The following is a 19,405-nucleotide window of genomic DNA, read 5'->3' on the forward strand; positions in this document are numbered from 1 at the left end:
ACTGGGATCACACGCGTGTGCCACCATGCTCAGCTAATTTTTGTATTATTAATAGAGACGGGTTTTCACCATGTTGGCCAGGCTGGTCTCGATCTCCTGACCTCAAGTGATCCACCTGCCTCAGCCTCCCAAAGTGCTGGGATCACAGGCGTGAGCCACTGCACCAGGTCTCATAACCTATAAAGAAATAGATTAGGGTTTTGCCATCAAAAACTAAAAAAAAGAGGAAAAGCCCCTTTTAAACTATATCATCAAAGGAAGAAAATAAAAATAAAAAAAATCATCAAAATATTTCACTGATGTCTTAGGTAGTTGATCAAATACCAAAGGTGAGTGGAAAGCCACATGGGTCTGGTGTAGTCGTCTGGCCCTGACTGAGACACTAACTTCTCTGTATCTCAGTTTTCTCTACTCTAATCATGGATTTGAAAACATGAATGTGACACTGAGGGGACATCATCCCCAAATGCTCCCAGCCTCTGAACATCCGCTTCCATTACGTGTTTAAAATGAGATGAGGAAGCAGCGGTCCTGGCCTTGGCCCGGAGATTCGGTGCTATTCTCCAGCGGCAAGGCTGCTGCTGAGGGCGCATCAGCAGTGGCCTTGGCTCTGGGCGATCTTCCAGCTTTGGGAACAACACCTCTGACTGATCCTCAACACTTCCTTCGTTCCTGCTTGTGCCCAACAACAGCCCAGAATGGGTCCAGGTGAACCCCAAGGGCTCTCTCAGACACAGAGACCAGGATTTCAGCCTCCTGGGCACCAGGCTGTCAGCTCCTCAGTACGTGTGTCTCTACAAAGGGATGGGAAATGTACCTTTCGTTTTAGTGCTCAAAGAAAGACGCGCAACTCCACCCTCCATTTCTGTTACCAACCTCTGTGCTGCGGAAATAATTACTGGACTCAAGACTAACATCCCTTATGGAGCTGAGGGTCCCAAAACAAGTCTAGAGAAAGCAAACAATTACTGGTCCAATGACAGGGTTCTATCGCGCTGTGGTGGAAAGAACCCAGACTGTGAAGGCAGGAAACCCGGAAACAGTCGGTCGCGGTTGTGCCCTTACCTGAGAGGTGACTGGCAAATCCCACAACCTTTGGAATCTCAGGGTCCTCATCTGAAAACACTCCCTCCCTCCCAGAGTGGTCATGGGAACTGAATGGGCTGAGGGATGAGAAAGGGCTCTGCCGCCCTCTAACAGACACCCCCCAACACCTTTGTTCTTCTTAAGCACGACAGTGCTAGTCAGGACTCCTTAGGAAAGACTGTTTCCGCTCTGGGACCCAAAATCTAGCACTAAAGACAACTGAGCAAAGTAACATCAGAAGATCATTTGAGGAAATGTTCATTAAGATCTGGGTCACCTGGAACCAGTTTCTCTCGCCAAGACCTCCTTCTTGCGGAAGCACCCTCTCTGCCCCATGCTCCATGAAGGCGCCAAGGGCAAGGCCTGGGAAGGGAAGAGTGAGCCTTCCCTGGTGGAGGGGCCACTCCCCAGGCAGTGGGGAGACCACCTTTTGCATGCAACAGGACTGACTTACCAGGTAGCGCTCCTCCTGCCTCATGCTGGGGGTGCGGATCATGTGATTCTGTTCCCCTCTCCAGTCTCCAAAGCGACGGAAAAAATAGTTAGATAAGAACCGGTTGACGGGGTCTCTAATGATGTTGATGTAGACAGGCTGGTCTCCTCCAAACCTAACACAAACATTGAGTTCGTTACAACCCATCACTGCAGGAGGAAAACAGGGCCTACTTAGACAACATCTTCCCTCCCCTCTGGGTTAACTTACTGAAAGATGATCTCCTATGCGAAGGTGCCAATGACACGTAATAAGCAAACAGGGTTTCCTGATAGGCATTTTATTATCATGCAGGAAGTGGGGAGGATGATACCTGTTCCAGGTACCTGTTGAGGGGCTGTGAGGACATTTCATAGTATAGCACGGTACAAACCACACCATTGTGCATGTTAAGGAAGAGATGGTGTCCAGTTTTCTCACTAGGCTGTAGGTTTCTCGAGGATGGGGGCCACTCTGTATTGGATTTAGTATTTGCAATGGCTAGAACAGAACCCATGGGGACACAGTTGGCCCTTGGTGAATGTTTCGGTTGATTGGTAGGTTCTGACTGCCTTGCTGAGTGAGATGGCCCTTCCTCTACATTGTAATTCAAACAGTTCTGGGTCAGGTGCTCTGCAGTAAGTGAGTGAATAACAGCCAGTCTTCACTGAGCACTCTCTATTCATCTTGTTCTAAATACCTCATGCAACCAGCTTGCTGAAGCCCCATAACACATCAATAGAGTAGAAAAAATAATTATCCTCATTTACACTTGGGGAAACTGAGGCAGGAATAAGGTTCATAACTTGTAGCTGAACCAGGATATGGGTCCAGGCAATCTGGCTCTAGAATCTACGCTCTTAATTATGGAAAAGTGATTTCCGGAGTTGAGGAAATTTTGTGTGGGATATCAAGAATAAAACAATATTCAACATAATTATCCTCAAGTGATGGCAAGCGGCTTCAGATAAAAATAAAGCAAATAGCCAGGTGTTCCATTTTAATTCCTTCCATGAAAGGATTAGATGAATCCACTAAATCTTGGCCGAAGAACAAGGTCTTCCTGAGGGAAAGTGATGAGATTGGCTGGATTTGTCTTAACAATTCCTTCTTTTTCTCTTTGAACTGCTTGAAAGCAGTAGCCTTGAGGAGTCTGGGGAGACTGCCCCAGTCTCTGGGCAGAGGTCATGCTCTGGTGACCTCCTGAGGGGCCTGCAGGGTTCTCTAGCCCTATGACCTTGTGACATTCTGAGGAACGTGCCTGGACATTCTCTCAGGGGTCAGAAAGAACTCTAAGAGAAAACAAACTGACAGGACCCCGCTTCTGCCTCTCTCCAGGAGCTAGCAGACTCCATTCACCTTTCAAAACCCAGCTTGGAGTCACATCACATCCTTCGGCAATTAATGCCCAACCCAGGGTCCATGCCTCCCTCCTCTGTGCCCCGGGCCCTCTCTCCTGCACTGTGTGGAAATGTGTGCCTCTCCCATCACACTGTGGGCCTCCTGCAGCCAGGAACGACACCCTGTAGCTCAGTGTGTGGCACACAGTAGGTGCTCAACAAATGATGACCAAATTAAGAAATGAACATCTGAGTGTGTGCCTCTCAGTTGTTAATGTTTCTTCTCATATCATGGGACTCTGTTGTCAGAGGAAAGGCATAACAAGCCACCCATCCTTTTCTGTGTATGAATTCATATAATGTTGCTCTTGGTTTATCTGCATTTTAAAAAAGAATCTTCAGAGAGAAGAATCCAAAGGAACAACTCTGAGATAGTGGAATTTCAGGCACTAGGACACATGAATGATACCCTGGAGCCCTTAAATACTACCACATTGGAACACACATTGCTCACGGATGAGATTAGCCTTGCAGTGTGAATCTTGTTAGTTCTCAGAAATACACATTCATGTAACTGGATGAACAACTCACTGGAGTCCCAGGAGCTAGCTGTGCCAACCACCGGCTAACTACTGTACACACCCCAGATTTATCCCCCTTTTAAAATTAAATTGGGTTTCATATCTATGATAAACAGTAACTAAAGTAATAAAGCTAGGGACTAGGAAGACAAGGCTTGCATACCAAATACACACATAATTAGACCCTCAAAACTGCTTCACGCTTTTAAAAACCTCAACTGTTCTTCTATGTTCATGTGAAGAATGATTGCTAGTGCTAGTTAGCAGAACTGCCCAATCATATGAATCCATGCACAGTGTCCCATCAGGAGATGGCTCTCAGCCTCACCACTGCCATCTTTGATCAGTGGTGAGAGAAGTAAGGACTGGCAAGTCTTGATGAGCATGGATGACTTGCTCTTGTTTGCATGCTGCAACCCAATGCAAGATTTCCAGAATAATTTTCCAAAATGGAAGTTTTAGATGGCTTAAGAATGTATTGTCAAGTATCAGATAATATAGTAGACTCTCTCTAGAAGTTTCTAACTATGAGAAAGAGGTGTCTGGTATATATCTCCCCCTTTGCAGAAGGCAATAATGGTTGCAGGCTGCCAGCCCTCTGTACACACAGCTTCTGCCAAATTGGGAAAATCTGGGGTGACATGTCAGTTATACAGAAGAGGCCAGAATACCACCATGCTACCACCAGGGACCATAGCATAGCACATGTCCTAGTGCCTGAGCAGGGAAGCAAATTTCCCTACCCTCATGCCATCTTCTTTCAGCATCAGTTTCTCCTCTCAGTATTTTAAAACTCTGGTCAGAATTCCTGGCTACCATTTATAAAGTCCCTGGGTCACCTGAACCTTTTGCTCACTCATGATTTCATTCTGGGGGTGAGAATGGTTTGTACCCTACCATCCCATACAGTGAAAAACCCTGCCTGATTTTTAAAGGCCTTAAGAGAAGATTCCACAACCTCCCTGTGAAGTCTACTTTGTCAGTTGAAAAGTCTTTCTTACACCCAGCCAATATTTAAAATTTTCCTTTTATGCACATTTCCTTTTGTTTGAACCATTTGACACAAAGAATTTGTGTCTCCTATGCTTTTACAACGCTTAGCCTTTTCAACTTCAATTTTAATTCCTTTAACTTTTTATTGTTTCCTTCAAAAATTCCTTTGGCTTTTATCTTAAGACTTATTGCCCTTCATTTTATAATCTACAGCTCTAATTTGATCTTTATGGAGCTCTAAAAATTTGTGGTGACTACGGCTGATCACAGGTTCTAAGTAGTGCATACACTAGAGAGTAGAAGAGTCAGGCCATATTTTGTTTTTTGTTCAACAACACAATCTTTTGTCCTTCAGTCACCACAATTACTCCTGCATCTATGAAGCTCTTTTAAGCCGTCCTAAAATAGCAGGCAATACCAATTTCTTCGACATTTGTTCACAGATCCTATTCACCGACTCTGTAATCACTCCTCTGGGCTTCCTTCGGACTCTGCAAATGTGTCATAGTTTTAAAATTTTACTTATTTTTTTGATGAGAAGATGAAGATCTGTAGCAGGGCATAATTCTCTAGGAACCATAACTACATGGTTCTCATTCTGAGAGGCATTTCCAAACACATCATTCTGAGCATTTTCATCAGCATCTGTCTCACACTGCTACCTCAATCAATTCATCAACCCATCGATAATATTAGTCACCTCTTCAATAGCTACACAAAGCACTAGTAAAAATTTTGGGTATATTTTCATCCAAATTTAAAAGGCATTCTTCCTGAGATGATAATTATTGCACATATTAAATCAATACTTAAGACCAGAATTATCCTTGAGAATTAAGACTGTTTTGTACTCCAATTACAGTAGAGATTACTGTGATTGCAATCAGTTTTTGAAAGTATATTCTGTTCTTTTAAGAAATTCTAGTAAAAAATAATATGTATATGTAATATATATATTTGCCCTTTTCATCATTTTAAAGTATATAATTCAGTAGTATTAAGACATTTACATTGTTGTGAAGTCATCACCACCACCTATCTCCACAACGTTTTCATGTTCACAAATGGAAACTCTGCCCATTGAACATAAAAATCTCTTTTTCTGCTTTCCCCACCCCTGGTAACCACCATTCTGCCAAAAGCCTACCTCCTTTTCAGCCTCTGACCTGGAAGTAGAGGGTACCTTTGTGCTGCTATCTACCTTAAAGGGTGAAAAGTACCATAGGCCAGAGGCCCAGGGCTTTGATCCTTGTCAGTGAGGGAGGAAGACACTTTGAAGTGAGAGAAAGGCCATCATGGAAAAGAACAGGACCTTTCAGGGGCAGAGTGAGGAGTGGCTGAGGTGGAGAGGGGTAGAGCTAGCTGTTTATTTTTGAGACAGAGTTTTGCTCTTGTTGCTCAGGCTGGAGTGCAATGGTGTGATCTCAGCTCACTGCATCATCTGCCTCCCGGGTTCAAGTGATTCTCCAGCCACAGTCTCCCAAGTAGCTGGGATTATAGGCACCCATCACCATGCCTGGCTAATTTTTGTATTTTTAGTAGAGATGGGGTTTCGCCATGTTGGCCAGGCTGGTCTCGAACTCTTGACCTCAAGTGATCTGCCTGCCTTGGCCTCCCAAAGTGCTGGGATTACAGGTATGAGCCACTGTGCCCAGCCAAGATGGCTGTTAAAGGGCCCTTTGCTGGAGCCCGATGCAGTAACAAGAGTCCCTGAACGTCCAGTGGGGGCCAGCATGGTGGGGAGGTCTGGCCTCTGTCCTCATACCCCCTGTAGTGGGCACTTCCATCTCCTCTGCCCAGGACTAGACTTCCCCCCTGCCCGCCACTGCCCATCACAAAACACAAGCAGAAGAGACAGTTGTGCTTTGCTCTCCGGTCTGTCTTAAGGCAGGAGAGATGGAAACATTTGCTGTGAGAAGATGAGACAAATGGGGAAGGAGGTGGGTGGTTGGGTCAGGGCTCCTGCTCAGAGAGGAAGATGAATTGACAAGGCATGAAATAAACAGTAGGAAATAATCAGGAAATGAGGTGGGCTGAGGGAAAGTCCAGATTATACTCGTCGCTGATGGGCCAACACAGCTGGCGGCCCATGCAGCAGCAGAGATCCACTCCCCATAGAGGGAAAGGCAGAAATAGAGGAAGAAACTGCCAATTTAGGAAGACGAGCCCAGCCAGGGTTCACATCGGGAAAACCCAGAGAAAACTTGCACTTGTAAATGGAACTTTTGCGCCGTGTTTAAGGAGGCAGAGACAGTGTTAACTGCTAATACTGATTTTTACTTTGGTGTTTTCTTCAGAGTTTGCAGTGTCTGTCAAATGATAAGAGATTTGAAGGGCACAGAATTGAGATGGATCACTTGGCTAAGAAGAATAAAAAAGTCAACATTTACAAATAAGATGTGAAAACCAAATTGACTTGTGCAATTGGCGAAGTCTGATTTGTTTTGTTAAATAATGCCATCAGAGGGCAGAGTTTGTTCACAAAAGTTGATACAAGAAACACTGTTCACATCAGTAATTGAGACTTCACTTGCAGAGACGAGAAAAGGTGTCCAGAACGCACCCCCACGTACATCACACCCCACTGCTTTTCTGGTGATTGACTAATTTTCACATTTTTGTTTGTTTTTGCAAGTTACTATTGGCACCGGAGCCACCTTCTGAGATACATGAGAGATGGAAGCAAAGGAAGGTGAGGGGATCATGGGAAAGAAAGGAAGAATGACATGGAAGAAGGATAAGGGAAGTGGTGGTTTGAAATTATTTAGCATATTGATGTCTCTTATAATGCATTTGGACTATTTTGATAGCATTGGGCTCTGAGGTAAAACTTCTTAAGGGCTTCCCTGCAAAAGCACATTTGGAAGAGTGAGGGGCATTGTAGATTGCAAAAATATTTATACCCCCCCAAAAATAAAAGCTTAGAAAACAAATAAAATTGAGGGCAGGGGACAGACAAATGTGAATTGTAGTCTCTCACAAGGCTTTCTAGTGTGTGGATCTAAGATAGATTTGGAAAGATGTCGTTAATGTTGGAAAGTTGATATCTTTTTCAGAAATTGTTTCCTAAAGTTACTCTGAAAACTGGAAAAAGATACGTGAAACCATAGTATGCAAATATTAAAAATCCTACTTAAACATCCTAGCAAAGAGAAGCATATTTTAGGCCAACATAGTTTTGACTCAATTCTCCAGACAGTCCAGGTGAAAAATATTTGTCTGACTGGAATTTCCAGGGAGTTCCACGACTGTGTGAAAAAGCAGTCCAGTGTGCAACTCAGGAATCCTCACCGAAGCCTGAGATCTCTGCTGAGCTCGCTGTGCACACGTCCCAGGCAGGAATCCTTCCCTGAGGCAAAACACCTGATTGGTCTGAACCAATTACTTCCCATCTTTGGATTAATAAAGCTAGATATGGTTCCTTCTCACTCTAAAAACGGAAAAAGAAGAAACAGGACAAGAAGCCTAGATGGTGAAAAAAACGAAGTAGGTCAGCTATAGAAACACCAAATGCTCACAGGATAGTATTTTACATGACTCAAGAGTGTCTAAATTTGAAGGTAAAAATGCCATCGTTAATGGAATAAAAAAAGAAAGGGCAATTACCTATGGTATAATGCCATACTCTTCAAAACTTCTGACCATTTGTGTGCAAAAAAAAGTGGGGAGGGAGGCCTGACTTTCATTCTTACAGTCCGCTTGCCAGCAAGTATTGTGCGGCATGTTAACGATGTGCAGAGGATTGGAAATATCAACAAAGAATATTAGGTTGCAGTATCAGTTCTTCTCGTGGGAACCTCATTATCCTGAAACAAGCAATACGTCTGTCAGCAGTTATAAGGGTAGGTTTCTTAAGATCAGCTTCATTATCTTTATAACTTATTATTCAAAATACATCTAAAACTTATTTTTTAAAGTATGTTAATGTCCTTGGCTGCGCACGGTGGCTCACGCCTGTAATCCCAGCACTTGGGAGGCTGAGGTGGGCAAATCACTTGAGGCCATGAGTTTGAGGCCAGCCTGGCCAATATGGTGAAACCTTGTCTCCACTACAAATAGAAAAATTAGCCAGGTATGGTGGTGCATGCCTGTAATTCCAGCTACTTGAGAGGCTGAGGCAGGAGAATCGCTTGAACTGAGGTTACAGTGAGCTGAGATTGCACCACTGCACTCCAGCCTGGGTGACAGACTAAGATTCCATCTAAAAAAAAAAAAAAAAAAAAAAAAGTAATATCAAAGTCCTCTTAACAAGTTCCAACTTAGTTGTTTTCCTCTTGTCAATTGCATATTGACACAGAAATTTTCCTTAAAGAAAGCTCTTCCCTTAAACAAGGAAAAGCTGATTTTTAATGTCCCACGTTTCATGTGTGGAACAATCATAGTCTTGTCATATACTGAAGTTCAACTGATCATTCTCTTCCTTTTTATGGAAGTCTGCTAGCTAAGGGCCCAGGCCCTGGTATGTGGGTGTAAAGAGAGGAGGAGGTTGCTCTTGGGGAGTCAGTTTTGGCTTTTTATCGAAAGCAGCAAAGCTGGTCAGGTAGTCTCTTGTTATTTCTGCTTAAAACTCTTGACTGCTGTTCCAGCCCAGTCGTGTCCATCCTGGTCTGCACTGCATCCCTTTCAGTTCTCCTCGGCCCCACTCTTCTGCTGGTGGCTGTGCTGGGAATGCCCGCCCCCTTCACTTGTCTAAAGCTGACCCATCCCTCCCCGCCCTCCCAGAGTCCTGGTCCCACAGGAGGTTCCTCCCCTAGGGGAAGCCCTGTGACCACCCTCTCCTTACATCCATCACACTTTAATGGAAGAAGAACTTAGAGTCTCCCAAAGGCAAGAAAAACATTTAATGTTGACTGCAGAAGCCCCAGTTCTCATGTTGTGTATAGAAGAGAGAAGGTAATCCATAGATATGTGTTTAATTGAGTAAAATGGAACTGAGGGAGGAGAAGCAGAGCCCAGCCCTGCCCTCAAGGTGTCTCCATAGAAACTGAGTCAGGAGTTGGGCAGTGGGCTCAGCCTGAGACGTCTATAGAATTGCCTTTTTAAGTGCCACTCTGAATGTATATAGCATGTGATATGTTTTGGCTCTGTGTCCCCACCCAAATCTCATCTTGAATTGTACATATGTAATTCCCACGTGTTGTGAGGTACCTGATGGGAGATAATTTGAATCATGGGGTGGTTTCCCCAGTACTGTTCTCATGGTAGCAAATAAGTCTCACAAGATATGATGGTTTTATCAGGGATTTCTGCTTTTGCATCTTCCTCATTTTCTCTTGCCGCCACCATGTAAGAAGTGCCTTTCGATTCCTGCCATGATTTTGAGGCCTCCCCAGCCACGTGGAACTGTAAGTCCAATTAAACCTATTTTTCTTCCCAGTCTTGGATATCAGCAGCATGAAAATGGACCAACACAGTGGCCTTCTCTCAGAAGGCCTTTCCTTCACAGTTCAGAGCATCCCTATATGGTAGGGATGACTGAGAACTATCCTTGTTTTACAGATGGAAAAACAGAAGAACAGAGACCTCTAAGAGGTTGAATGGCTTGCCAAGAATCACGACCAGTGGGGAGGCCAGTTCTGACACCAGAGGTCCTGACAGCCAGGCCAGCACCGTTTTCTGTAGACATGGTGTCTTCTAAAAGGCACTTATCATTTTTTTTTTCCTTTCAGAATTAAAGCAATGAAGACTAAACTCCTGTACATGTGTTTGATGGTAGAAGCCATAACAGAATATGGCTACCATGTTATGCTCTGCTGACCCAATTAAAATACTGGCCATGGCTTCTAATTTGTGTTTTACACTGTTCAGAGATACATACTTAAAACTTGTTGCACTGCAATCTGTTTGGTTGTAAAGATTTGACCTATGAAGCAAGAAGTGTTCATGAATGAGGTTTAAGGATGTCAGGGGTGACTTAGAAGGAAACGCGGTAGAACAGCAAGGATCAGGGAAGCAGTGCTTTTCTCTTTGCAAGGCATAAAACACAATGCCTGAAAGAGCTAATAAGCCTTGTTATCTAATCATGTCTAATAATATGCTTGTGGCCTTCTGGAATTAAGAGTCAGGGCACATACCCTGGATAATCCAGTAACAAGCCATTTTATAAATATGGTTGAAAACACACTCCTAGCTGCCCAGCACCTGGCCCTGGGTCACTGCGGAAAATCTGCAGGAGTCCTGTTACCATCCCAAGAACTCTGGTTATCAGGAAGGCCCAGGAAACTTCAGGGAACACTTGCTTTTAAAGATAAGGCAGCAACTCCTTTTCTCTGCTTAATAGCTTGCTTTACTGAATCTCATTCTTTGCACTTAATTTGCACAGGACCTGCTGCACAGCAGGGAAGTCCTTGGAGGGCTGAAATCTTCTTCCAGCCAGGTGGGTTGTCAGGCACCCTGGACCAGGGCAACAGCTCCTCCGGAGCCAGCTCCCTGGGTGCCTGGCCTGCAGGAGCCACTAGGTCAGCACTAACCAGCAGATGTCGCCTGCTGCCCCGGTTCCTTTGGTGCTCTCGTGTGGACCTGCAAGGCACTGTTAAGATGACAGAAGTGCCCGTCAGATGGCTGACCAGGGAGGCCCAGAGGTTCCCAGGCTGGTCCCCAGCAGATCTGCCTCTGGATCCAGTGATCTGTCAGCCATTAGATGGTAGCTGTGAGTGCAGATTTGGGCCAGCACAGGGAGAGTAAAACACTAAGGGCCATCAGCTCAGGAGTGAGGCACAGTGACAGTCAACCTATGCTAATGAACCACTGGGGAAAAGGACACTCAGAACTTGAAGCTAGTAATTTAACAAATAGGGAATCTAAAAACCTGAATTTGAAGATCTGCATTGTTATTAGAAGACCACAGCCGCTGGAAACAAAAACCAGAATTTTAAAAACCTCCCCAGCATCAAACATGCGAGGCTTAGAAAATCAAATGGTTTACAGTCATGCGTTGCTTAATGTCAGGGGTACATTCTGAGAAATGCATCATTAGGCGATTCGTGGTTGTGCAAGCATCTTAGAGTACATACACAAACCTTGATGGCACAGCCTGCTGCACATCTATGTTGTACAGTACGGCCTATTGCTTCTGGGCTACAAACCTGGACAGCATGTGACTATACTGAACACTGGAGGCAACTGTGACACAATAGTAAACATATGTGTATCTAAACATAGAAACGATACAGTAAAAATACCATACTATAATCTTATGGATTAATATGTATATGAGGTCTGTCATTGACCAAAATGTCATGATGTGGCACATAACTGTATTAAAAAGATAGACAGAGGCTGGTACTTTGGATCCTAGAAAATACTCATTACTCTAGCACTGAATTATTCCCAGAGTTCTGTGCAGGTTCAAATTGTACAAAAATGTGTAATAAAATATTTATGCTAAAATACCCATCTCCTGTCTTCTTATTTGTTTCAATACAAAATCTGATTCCTTTTTTTAAAAAGAGCTATTAGGTCAAATGGCTTCTCATTAAAAAATAATTTCAAGTTTTTATAAGATTTAAGACAGTAGTCTAGGAAGAGATGAAGTTTCTGTTCAAATATTTCAAATTTCAATCCCTCCATAGCAAAAATAAATGGATTAAAAATGTCTTTTCAAGGGCAATTGTACTACCTTGTAAATAAGGGTAGATTTCTAAAGTAATTGTTCATTAGAAGAAAGTGAAAGGACCATTAAACTGGAAAATGTCTTACCTTGAGAAGTTGAGGAAATGAACATGTCGAGTGAATAAATAGGGTTGTTCGGCAGTACTTATATTTTTAATCAGTTCCATCTATTAAAAAAAGTACAAAATTAGCATATGTAGGATCTAATTTACCAAGCCATATTAAGTTAAAGGTTATCTATCCAGCTCTTTTTATTCCCACTTATTACCACTGGACCAGCAGTATAAGTGCAACATTTATCAAGTTTTACATAAGGCTCCTTAGTGAATAAAACAGTGCTGTACAAATTGATAGTCCTGTGTCTCATTTAGTTGATTGTTACCATGAAAGCAATGTGACAGATTAATTAATTTTGACTGGAGAAATCAGTGTGTTGCTGTACTAAAATGTAAATAAAAGAATGCCTTCTACCCCTTCCTTTAAAGTCAAATCAAGGAAAGAGGTTAGTCATTATCTTATTCTGTAGTGATATTATTGGGATATACAAAACTATTGAAACAGGTGCTGCAGAATTTAAAAATGGAATAAAATGAGGTACTACTTCATTCTTGTTCTCTTTGACTATGAAATTTATAAGGAAAACATTTTATAGGAAACACATAAACCCCCAAACGTCTTGGTTTTTTGGTGGGTGGTCATCTGAATTATTTATTTGCAGTTATCAGCAAGGCAAAAAGTAGTTTATATTCATGTAAACTAACTTTTATGGCCTTCTGGAACATGTCATGATACAGAAAATGTTTAGCAAAATCTGTTAGAAATTCCAAGCATTCTTATAACTCCCTAACTTTCTGAACTTCTCTTTCCCCGGTTTTTCAAATTGGCCCCATCAAAATGAACACACTGTGGAATTTTTAAAAAGCACATTGCAGCTTGCTACTTTGGATGAATGTCAGAAGTGCAACATTTCATGTTTTATGAAACAGTTCAAGTTGAAAAACTGGAAACAAAACCAGTCATTCACATGTTAACCGCAGTAGCAACAAGAACAATAAAATCAGAGTCTGGAACTCCAGGTCTGTCTCAAACATGACAGAACACCGGAGTCCCCCTTGTTCCTTCATGTCTAACACAGGGCTGACACATATAGAAGTGCTCGATAAATATTTGTTCAATGAATTAACTCCAACTAGTACATGCTTTATAGATGATTACACTGGGATCTCAGTGCGTAAACCTTGTAATTAGATATTCAAGCTCACAACGACTGAAGGAATGAAATTGAATTTTAAAGGTAAACGACTCGCAGTTCATAAACCCTGCCTGTGCTTCTGTTAGTCAGTGGCAGGTATGAGTGAATAATGGTCTGTCTGTCCTCAAGCCTCAGTATAAAAGGAAATTGCATCCTGCCTCTTTATCTACTGTTTATCCTCGACACACCACCTGCAAGTGCTTGTTTTTGGTAGTAAAACTTCCTGCGTGGTCACGTTGTTAATTTTGATTTTTGATGGATTTACTAATAGAATTACTGGTTTGGAGACATAACCATAGGTAATTTATCTCTGAGGGTGCCTGCTTGGAAAAATAACTCTTGACTGTGTGTATGTTTAATGTAAAGACCATTAATGCTTTTATCTCTCGATTATTTTATTCAGATATTTCTCTGCACACAGAAGAGTCCTACAAGAAAGTCCCCTAGCACTGTACAAGAAAACTGGAAGAACGGGTCAGAAGCAAAAACATTTCTTTCACGTATTCCACATTATATTATATTCTCTAAACACATGTCCATGTGTTAAATTTAATGGAAGAATAGTAGTAGTTAGATTTTGAGAACAGTGTCATAATAGTCATAAAGCCGTCTATTTCAGAAGGAAAAAACGGATTAGCAGTGACAATGTATAACTCTTTCTGGACATATCTTTAAACATAGAATCAAGGTACTAATGCTCATGTTTATTGTATTAGCACAGTGAAGGCAGAGGGTACGTTTCAGCTCTCAGCCGGTTTGATCTTCACAAATTCTAAGACTTTCCTTGTTTCTGGCGACAAGCAGTCATCTTCTGAATTCGTTGCTGCTATTGCTTGAGGTCTCTCGCCTGGTCCTACCCCCGTGGCCAGCAGCCTGCCTCTTCCCTCACCTAAATCTTATTTGCAGGAGAGGCATCGGGGGTGACAATGGCACCACCTAAAACCACCACCCACACCACCTCTCCTCTCCCTGGCTCATGTGGGACCACTCCTGGCCTTTATTCCGATTCCATGGCATAAATTCACTCAGCATTCATCAAGCACTTATTAGGCACTGGAGGTAAGAACAGAATAAGATGGGTGGGAAGACACATGAAGAAGATAGTAGAACATGTCCTAACAGTGCCCTCAAACTCCACCACGGACACAAACACACCTAATCCTCACCCATCTTTGCTCTTTATCCAGCCTCATCCATCTCTGGACAGTCCAATTCGGGTTACTGGTGATTGGCATGTTCCCACCTTTGATCCAGCTCTTTCCCTGACTCTCCCATATTCAATAGCGTGTTGAGCCATGTGAATTCCACCTGTGCTATTTCCCTCAACTGGCTCTCAGGACCACACATGCTGTGGCCAGCCAAATGAGAGCCCTCATTGTTCCTTCCTCACACCAAAGCCTGACTAAGTCCAAGCTCAGGTTTAAGTTCCCTCTTCTAGAATGTTCTTCTGCTACTGCTTGTGTGTCTAAATACTAACCACTATTTACTTATGGTTAAAATATCTACCTCCTCCAAGTAGTCTTCCCGGATAGCCCTTTTCATTCAACATCCTTTGATCTCCCCTCTGTGTCAGGCAATGTACTGCTCAGGGTTATGGCTATAGAGATGATGGATTTGGTTCTTGCTGTTAGGAAGCTGTCAGAGTCTTGTGGGTGAGATGGACTAAGAGGCAGGTACAAACATGTGATAACCACCATGAGGTAGATGGTAGATAAGTGAGGCACCTCTCTCTACTTTCAGATGGGGAGGTAATGCTTCCCCAAGGAGTTTTTCCTGAGTAGTCTGGAAGGGTCTAGAGGAGTTAGCCAGGAAAGAAAGGGATTCATGGCATTGCAAATAATGAAGAGCAGATACAAAAGGCAAAACATAAAATGACACGGCACCAAGAAACTGCAGGAGTTCAGTGTGCCGGAGGTGTTCAGTGATCCGAGATGGGATCAGCAAAGTAGCAGGTGAGACTAGAGAATCAGGTAAGAGTCAGGTAATGGAGGGCACTGCAGATCACAGCAGGAATTCTGACATTTATTCTGTGGGTGATCAACAGCCAGAAAAGATTCTCCTTTCCAGATCTGAGGGCAGGGTGGAGAATGTGAAGGAGGGTGAGGATTAGATACAGAAGCTCAGCCAGGAAGACTGGGCAATAATCCCAACAGCAAATGACAACGGCATGAACTGAGGTCGTGGTTTTCAGTGAGGTCCCCAGACCTGCAGCATCAGCATCACCTGGGACTTGTTAGAAATGCAAATACTCAGGCTCCGCCCCAGGCCTTCTGAATTAGAAGGAACTCTGGGGGAAGAGGTGCCAGCAGTCTGTGTTTTGCCAAGCCTTCCAAGGGATGGTATGGCCCAAGAGTGTGAGAACCACTGAACTAAGTCAATGTAAGTAAGACAGATGGGGAGGTTCTGGGAGGGTTAAGGAGGTGACCACCTGCCAGTGGAAAGGAGGCAGGGCAAGTGGCCAAGAGAGCTTCTTTCCCAGATTCCTGACTAGGACAACCGAACACGTGATGGTATCCATCCGTGGAGATGGGCAATGCTGGGGTGAAACAAATTTCGCTGCAGATAAGGGGGGAAACGGGCTTGGTTTTGAACGTGACCTTCCATAGCAGCGTATCTGAAAATTCTTCAGGACATACACTTTCTACATTACACTGTAGTTGAGTTGAGTCTGAGCTGGAATGTAACTTCTGTGAGGGTTAGGGGCAGGCTTTATCCCCTAGAAAGCCTACTCAAGGTACCTGCACAGAACATACACCCCACAAATATTTATGAAATGAAGCTATCATCGTTAGAAATCCTTTTTGGAGTCAAGAAATGTATAGTTAACTGAAGACAGAATTATCTTGCACTCAGGCTATGAATTTAGCCTTTCTGAGACAGACCCATATGTTCACTATCCTGGTGTCACATGGAGCAAACAGTTTTACCATTATAACATCCAGGACATAACACCATCAAACAGACTCCCATTTTTTGAGTGCACCAAGGTGCTCTTTATATACATGCTGTCATTTAATCCTCACAAGAACTCCATGGATAAGTATTATTATTATTATTATTATTATTATTATTATTTTGAGATGAAGTCTCACTCTGCTGCCCAGGCTGGAGTGCAGTGGCTCGATCTCAGCTCACCGCAACCTCCCCCTCTCGGGTTCCAGTGATTCTCCTGCCCCAGACTCCCGAGTAGCTGAGATTATAGGCACGCGCCATCACGCCCAGCTAATTTTTGTATTTTTAGTAGAGACAGGGTTTCATCATGTTGGTCAGGCTGATCTTGAACTACTGACCTCAGGTGATCCACCTGCCTTGGCCTCCCAAAGCGCTGGGATTACGGCATGAGCCACCACGTCCAGCCATGGATAAGTATCATTATGCCTACTTTATAGGTAAAGAAACTGAGGCACGAAAGGTTGCATTGGTTGCTTAAAGCCTCATCCACACAAAGAGGTAAAGCCAGGATTGAAATCCAAGTCTTCCTAATCCCTAAGCCCTGTTTTTTATTTACTGGCTGCAATCTATTCACCATTCCCACAGAGATTTGATCTATACATAACCTTTCAAAATGGAAGGAACAGATTGGTTAGCACAAAACTCTGGAGAACAAAGAAGGTTTATGGAATATAAATTTTCTTCTTGTGATGTGCTCAAAATTTGAAAGAAAGTTCTAACAGATGGAAAAGCATTTTGAAATAATATAAAAATAAAAGCTTTAGAATGCCAGAGATAATACTTTTTAAAAGTTCTAGGTGGGAAAACTGAGTATATCCTAACAAGAACAGAAAATTAATTTTAAGTACTAAAAAAGATAACTATGTAATGAAAGCTATCTGAAAGAAAAAAAATCAATCACAGCATATCAGTAAGTAGTTCTTAATCTTTTGCTTTCAACTTGACTGGCTGGGATGGTACAGCAGAAGACCTTTACCTGCAGTTCTACTAACACAGTCAGACTTTGCTCCTGACTTCTTTGGCAAATATTTGTCAGCAGAGGTGGTATCTAACCCTACGTGGTTCATAAGTGAATTCTGTGTCACTCACAAACACCTAGACGCCTTATAATTTTGCAAAGCATTTTTAAGATAGGACATGTTTTTAACATATCAAAGCAAAATAAGGAGTAGCTCAGAGGAAGGCCCTTGGCCCTTGAACCTCAGAGGCTGGGAGGATGGCTGGAGGATCCCGTGACCCTTCCCTCTTCCCACAATATGGAGCAGCCCTTGTAAGCAGGAGGCAGGATGGCCTGCGCGAAGCAGTCAGTGCAACACATGCCTGCAATGAAGAAGAAGTCCACCAGGGGGAGCAATGACATGATCAAGGCAAAGAGCCTGGGTCTAAATTACAGAGAAAATCAATCTCATGGCTGCAACTGGAAGGAAACGAAAAACTTTTTTTATTTTTGCAGGCTTTGTTGCTTCTTCCTTGTTTTTCTCTTTTCTTTCCACCAAGTTTCTATTAGCGGACTCAGTTTCTGTCTGTAGGGTTCCAAGACTGGACGTCTGCATAATCCCTGTGGTGTGGAACAGGATCAGGCTCCTCTCTTTGGTTTGACTCTAGGGTCCAGCTGGAGCACCTCTCATGCCTGTGGACACTGTCCCCACTCCTATAAAGTCGGGAAGTTCTGAGGGTCATTTTAAGTGAGGTTTTTCCAAAACGTGTCAAGCCAGAGAAAGGTACCTGGGATAAATAGAGAGGCTCATGAGGAGACACCACCTCATAAAACTTCAGGGACACATGGAATCTTCAGGCACTTGAGAGAGTCTCAGGTGACAGCGGGATTTTCCTAGCGTGGTGAAGGATTCACTTCAATAAAAGGAAAACTTTCAAATAATCAAAGGCTTTCGTGAAATCATTTCTCCTAGGGCTGTGTGTGAGGACCTCTTCGGGAGTTTTTCCCCTGCAAAATACAAATAACTTTGGCTCTGCCTTTACAAGTTTAACTCTGTATTTTGCAGTGGGACCTAAATACACATACTGTGAGAAAGCTCCCCAGCAGATTTTGGTGCCTATCACGGTTAAGAACCATGTTTTATTAACCCATGTATGCCTTGTGTTCCATTATTGGAACGCTAAGCATGTGGCAGTTATTTACATCCTACTGCTAAAGGTCATTGCCAACGTCTCATTGCAAAAATTTTTTTAAAAACCTGCAAAAATGGGTTAATAGCTTCCCACTGTGTACTGAAGAAAGGTCCAACTCTGAAGCCCAGCATTTAAAGTTCGGGATTTGACCCCTGTTTGCTTTCAAGTCTTATTCTTCCACATTATTCTTAATTTACAACACATTTTAATCAGATTCCTGTACACACTTATTCCCTCTTCTAAAATGGGGTGATAATGCTTTCCTAACAATGTTGCCTTGAGGATTAGAAATAGGGTGTACTCATATCTAGTGGGCTGCCTGAGGCTTAATACACATGTTAATACTAGGTCCTCAATAAATATTTATCAAAGTGAAAAGAACAAAAAACAAAGAAATCTGCTTAAAAAATGAATGAGTGTGCCGCCTTCTTTTTTTTTTGAGATGGAGTCTTGTTCTGTCGCCCAGACTGGAGTGCAGTGGTGCAACCTCAGCTCACTGCAACCTCTGCCTCCTGGGTTCAAGTGATTTGCCTGCCTCAGCCTCCCGAGTAGCTGGGATTACAGGCGTGCACCACTATGCCTGTCTAATTTTTGTATCTTTAGTAGAAACAGGGTTTCACCACATTGGCCAGGCTGGTCTTGAACTCCTGGCCTCAAGTGATCCACCCGCCTCGGCCTCCCAAAGTGCTGGGATAACAGGCGTCAGCCACCATGCCTGGCCCATCTCTTGATTAAACAGAGGTCTGATTAACCATGCCTTAGGGATCCCTGCAGCCTGTAGACTTTTACAAACTTCACATGGTTTCTTTAGGTGACTTGGGTTTTCTGTTTCCCCCTAAGTCTCATTGATTTCTAGCCACCATTCAGACTTGAAACTTGCAGTGGGCAAGAGCAATAGGAGAGGGAAGTTTAAAATATTATAAAGAAATATTGTTTTGGGCCGGGCGCGGTGGCTCAAGCCTGTAATCCCAGCACTTTGGGAGGCCGA

The 19,405-nt window shown here is 43.2% G+C and overlaps 1 protein-coding gene across 1 annotated transcript in view; it reads right to left on the minus strand.

Annotated features, from left to right (window-relative positions):
• UST (uronyl 2-sulfotransferase) overlaps positions 1–19,405 on the minus strand; it is a 322,585-nt gene that overhangs the window by 116,242 nt on the left and 186,938 nt on the right. The window contains exons 4-5 of the mRNA XM_021937743.2: positions 12,171–12,250; positions 1,541–1,694 (exon numbers count right to left, since the gene is read on the minus strand). Coding sequence (XP_021793435.2) covers positions 1,541–1,694; positions 12,171–12,250 — 234 coding nt within the window. The remainder of the gene's footprint in view (positions 1–1,540; positions 1,695–12,170; positions 12,251–19,405) is intronic.

This window comes from Papio anubis, chromosome 6, assembly GCF_008728515.1.
Source record: "Papio anubis isolate 15944 chromosome 6, Panubis1.0, whole genome shotgun sequence".
Classification (NCBI taxonomy): domain Eukaryota; kingdom Metazoa; phylum Chordata; class Mammalia; order Primates; family Cercopithecidae; genus Papio; species Papio anubis.